Consider the following 3,742-nt stretch of genomic DNA (forward strand, 5'->3'; position numbering starts at 1 on the left):
AAAAAAAAAAAAAAAATTGTGCTTATGAACAAGAACCCAGAAAGAGAGACTTTAGCATTTGAAACACTGAATATTCATATATTGCTATTAAAAGGCAGCTTTGAATAATTGGAATCTTCTTCTGTGTGTGCACGGGACCATTTCTGAAGACCTTTGGGATAGAGGGGGCATAATTGTATTGCTCTTGCCTAAATTAACTGCTAAAAAGTAGAAAATAAAGTTTTATAAACTTACTTGCAAACAAGGAATTTCATAAATATGCAGATATAATGATTTTAGATTTAGAATTGCCTTTTAAGTTAAACATAATCAAGTATAACTTAATGAGAATTCATACTTACTGTCTAGCTGGTCTATTTTGATTCAACAACCAAGGTTTTCAGTCTCTTGAGAGCAATTCTGACACTAAATAACATCATAGGAAATGAGATTGGTAAGAAGTTGTAACAAAGGTGTGGGGCAACTATAGAAGTATGATGAAATGGAAATTGCTCTTTGGAGTAATATATTTAATTCTACTGTCTGATATTCATTTTATCTTTTCCACAGATTTCAATGTAAAGTTTTGAATTGCTTTTCAAGGAGTATTCACATAAACTGGGCACCGTGGCATATACCTGTAGTCCCAACTAGTACTAGGGAGGCTGAGGTGGCAGGATCCCTTAAACCTCGGAGCTCAAGTCCAGCCTGGGCAACATAGTGAGATCTTCTTCATCTCATCTCTTTGAAAGAAAAAAAGTATTTATAGAAGTAAAGTATTTATTTTGAGAGTTTTTTCTATGCTTAAAAGGAGGATCCATTTAGGCTAGGCACCTTGGCTAACACCTATAATCTTAGCACTGTAGAAGGCAGAGGTGGGTAGGTTGCTTGATCTCAGGAGTTCAAGACTGGCCTGAGCAAGAGGGACACCCCATCTCTACTAAAAATAGAAAAATTAGCTGAACATTTTGATAGGCGCCTGTAGTCCCAACTACTCAGGAGGCTGAGCTTGAGTCCTGAGTTTGAGGTTGCTGTGAACTATGATGCTACAGTACTCTACTTAAGGTGACAGTAAGAGTCTGTCTGGGAAAAAAAAGATGTAGATTTTTTCACGTTCACAGTAATGGGGCTGTGTGGGACTCTATTATAACATTAAACAATAGGCTTAAGAGTTTAATTTTCATTTTCCTTGAATTTCTGTGTTCCATCTTAGTATAGAAATTATAGGGAACTAGAGATACTCCTGTGCTTATTTGTTTTTTTAATTTTTATTTTATGTAAACAAGTTTTTAGTAGAAACCATTTTTGACAGGGACTAGAGGTTAGAACACTTCAAAAATCCATGCTGCCTTCCAGTTTTGGGGTTTTTTTTTTTTTTTTTTTTTTTTTGAGATAGTTTTATTGTGTCATCCTCAGCAGAGTGCTATGACATCACAGCTCACAGCAACCTCAAACTCTTGGGCTTAAGCAATTGTCTTGCCTCAGTCTCCCAAGTAGCTGGGACTACATGCGTCTACCACAACACCTGGCTATTATTTGGTTATAGTTGTCATTGTTATTTGGCAGGCCCAGGCTGGGTTCAAACCCGCCAGCCCCGGTATATATGGCTAGTGCCCTAGCTGCTGAGCTACGGGTGCCAAGCCTTTTTTTTTTTGAGACAGATTCTCACTTTGTCACCCATGTAGCATGTTGTGGCATCACAGCTTACAGCAACCTCCTTGGGCTCAAGCAATTCTTTTGCCTCAGCCTCCCAAGTAGCTGGGACTACAGGAGCCCACCAAAATGCCTGGCTATTTTTAGAAATGGGGTCTTGTTCTGGCTCAGGCTGCTCTTCAACCTATGAACTCAGGCAGTCTACCCACCTTAGCCTCCCAGAGTGCATAAGCATGAGTCAGTGTGCCCGGCCTATAGGCCAGTTTTACTTGAACATTTTATTTGCATTTTAAAAGTATGGCTCAAGTAGAAATTTAAAAGTTAAGAGCTACTACTTAGAGTTATGCTAGGTTTATTGTCAGAATTTTTTGTATTTTTAAGATTTGACCACTTCATCAAGTTCATCTGGTCCTAGAGTTTCTGGTTCACCTTGTCATCATAGTGATTCCAGTTCTTCTGAGAAACACATGTCACGAGCCTCCCAAAGGGAAGGTAGGTAAAAAGTTGGATTTTATAATCTTACAACAACAGATTCCACCAAATAGCCTTCTTTGGTTTGGTTTTAATCCATAAAAATAAAAGCCAGTAGAGATAAGAATATTTCTTACCCCTCATCATTTTCAGAAACCCAACTAAGGTCTTTAGGGTTGAGTATCTGTGGCTTAACTCTTGGTTGAATTTGACCTTTGGTTTTATTACCTGGACTTAGTTTTGTCTAACTGGGAGAGAAAGTAGTTGAGAAATACAGATTTTAGTTCAGGTTGTTGTGACAGTTAAGTGAGATTATACATGTGAAAGTGCTATATAAGGGATGAAATTTTCAGGTGATTGTGAAAGTCATCTGGTTCTTCCAAGGAGACATTTTGCTCTGCGCTTTCCTTATCTGTACAGTGCCCAACAGCCCAAGAGGGATTGTGGGAACTACAATTGGCCCCACTCTGTATTTGCTAGTTTTCCCCTAGCCATTCTTTCAGAACTAGCTGCTCTGCCTACCCCTTCCACCTCCTAACAGAAATGCTTTCTACCTGTACAAATGCCATTTAGTTAGTTATTAGTTATTTAGTTATTTTTCATACTAATCCACATCTAAGCTCCAGCAGCCTTTATTTTTTTATTCTCTTCTTTGTGGAAAGAGTATTGAGGGCCAGATTTGGCTTTTGTGGGTGGGTGGGTCATTTTGAATCACCCTTTGGAGATATACATGTCTTTACCTCAATATTTAGGAAGGGACTAAACTTCAGACTTCTAATTTGTATTTTCTCTAGGTAACTTGGCCTGGTAGATGCTGGTTATTTTGCATGACTACTTAGGTCAATAAAATGGTTTGGGAACCCTTTCTAACCTAAACCATGGCCTATCTATTTTCCTTTGGACGTTGAAGACTGATGTCTCACTGTCTCACTTTTAAGGTTAAAAACTCCTCCCCTTAAATTTAGAAATTAAATACCCCAAAGGAGTATAACATTTCTCCTTTGATTTGTACCGCAACATCTTTTGCAGATTTGCCTGTCCATCTACTAGCGCTATGGTAAACAAGCCAAGCCTTCTCAAATAATCATTGAGAAAAGAATCTTTATTTTTTTTTCTTTTTTTTTTTTTATTAAATCATAGCTGTGTACATTAATGCAATCATGGGGTACAAAGTGCTGGGTTTATATACCATTTGAAATATTTTCATCACAACTGGTTAACATAGCCTTCACCACATTTTCTTAGTTATTGTGTTAAGACATTTATACTCTACATTTAGTAAATTTAACATGTACCCTTGTAAAATGCGCCATAGGTGTGTTCCCACCAATTACCCACCCTCCCTCTCCTTCCCCCTCTTCTTGGGCTATAATTGGGTTATAGCCTTCATATGAAAGCTATAAATGGTTTCATAGTAGGGTTGAGTACACTGGATACTTTTTCTTCCATTCTTGAGATACTTTGCTAAGAAGAATATGTTTCAGCTCCATCAAGAATCTTTATTGATTGACTAAACCATCTATGAGAAAAAGAAATTTAACTTAAGAAGAAATAACTAGTTAACAATCTTGCTTGTGGCTCGGCGCCTGTGGCTCAGTCGGCTAAGGCGCCAGCCACATACACCTAAGGTGGTGGGTTC

General features: G+C 37.9%; 1 protein-coding gene across 1 annotated transcript in view; it reads left to right on the plus strand.

Annotated features, from left to right (window-relative positions):
• The window catches only part of DCAF10 (DDB1 and CUL4 associated factor 10), a 64,132-nt gene that overhangs the window by 55,468 nt on the left and 4,922 nt on the right, over positions 1-3,742 (plus strand). Inside the window, exon 5 of the mRNA XM_003785149.3 lies at positions 2,014-2,124. Within this exon, the coding sequence (XP_003785197.1) occupies positions 2,014-2,124 (111 nt within the window). The remainder of the gene's footprint in view (positions 1-2,013; positions 2,125-3,742) is intronic.

This window comes from Otolemur garnettii, unplaced genomic scaffold, assembly GCF_000181295.1.
Source record: "Otolemur garnettii isolate 467f Iridium unplaced genomic scaffold, OtoGar3 scaffold00014, whole genome shotgun sequence".
NCBI lineage: Eukaryota > Metazoa > Chordata > Mammalia > Primates > Galagidae > Otolemur > Otolemur garnettii.